At 57.2% G+C, this 885-nt stretch overlaps 1 protein-coding gene across 1 annotated transcript in view; it reads left to right on the forward strand.

Annotated features, from left to right (window-relative positions):
• The window catches only part of EMH_0024600 (uncharacterized protein), a gene marked incomplete at both ends in the record, with an annotated part of 6,498 nt that extends 5,675 nt beyond the window's left edge, over positions 1 to 823 (forward strand). Inside the window, one exon of the mRNA XM_013502321.1 lies at positions 134 to 823. Within this exon, the coding sequence (XP_013357775.1) occupies positions 134 to 823 (690 nt within the window). The remainder of the gene's footprint in view (positions 1 to 133) is intronic.
• Between the last annotated feature and the right edge of the window lie 62 nt (positions 824 to 885).

Here is an 885-nt window from a genome sequence, read left to right on the forward strand (position 1 = left end):
TTGTTGCTGCTGGTGTTGGCGTTTTGGTTCTGTTGTTGTTGGTGTTGCTGCTTTTACTTTTGCTGCTGCTATGTTTATTGTTGCTGCTGCCGTCTGTTTGCTGCTGCTGCTGCTGCTGCTGCTGCTGCTGCAGGACCTGGAGGCCGAGCAGCAGAAAAGGAGACAAGAAAAACAAAAAAGGAGACAGAAGGGACACTTCCTCTTTCGCAGTGCTGCACTGGCTGGGGGCCTCATAGATTTTCAGCGCCGGGTTCTTGACCTGCAGACAGCAGCAGCAGCAGCAGCAGCAGCAGCAGCAGCAGGAGGAGGAACAGCAGCAGCAGATGGAGACACTCCGGAGCTCTTCGATGATGAAGACAGCAGAAATCAGGCAGCAGCAGCAGCAGCAGCAAAAGCAGCAGAAGCTGCTGCTGCTGCAGCAACAGCAGGGAGAGAACCAAAAGAACTGCTAGCGGACCTGCTGCTCTCCTTCCGCGCTCTGCTGCAGCAGCTAGAGAGCCCGCGGCCTCCACCGCCTCCCCCGCAGCAGCAGCAGCAGCAGGACCAGCAGCAGCAGCAGCAGCAGCAGCAGCAGGAGGATGATGATGAGCAGAGGGTGCTGCCTGTTGAGGGCCTGAGCTGGTTTGCTGCTATGCGTACAGAGAGACCCCTGAGGAGGCTGCTGTGGCTGATGGGGTTAGAGCCCCCAGCAGCAGAAGGAGACAGCAGCTGGCTGCTGCCTGCTGCTGTCTCCGCAGCAACCTGGCGGGATCGTCTCCAGGTCTTTGAGGCCATGCATCAAAGCAGTCTAGACGTGAGACACTCCATCCACATACCTAGCTAGCTAGCCTTCTACTTACAGCTAGCTATGCAACTACCGACCAGTGTTGATGACCCGGGAATACT

This window comes from Eimeria mitis, genomic scaffold (genome assembly GCF_000499745.2).
Source record: "Eimeria mitis Houghton genomic scaffold, Emh_scaff885, whole genome shotgun sequence".
NCBI lineage: Eukaryota > Apicomplexa > Conoidasida > Eucoccidiorida > Eimeriidae > Eimeria > Eimeria mitis.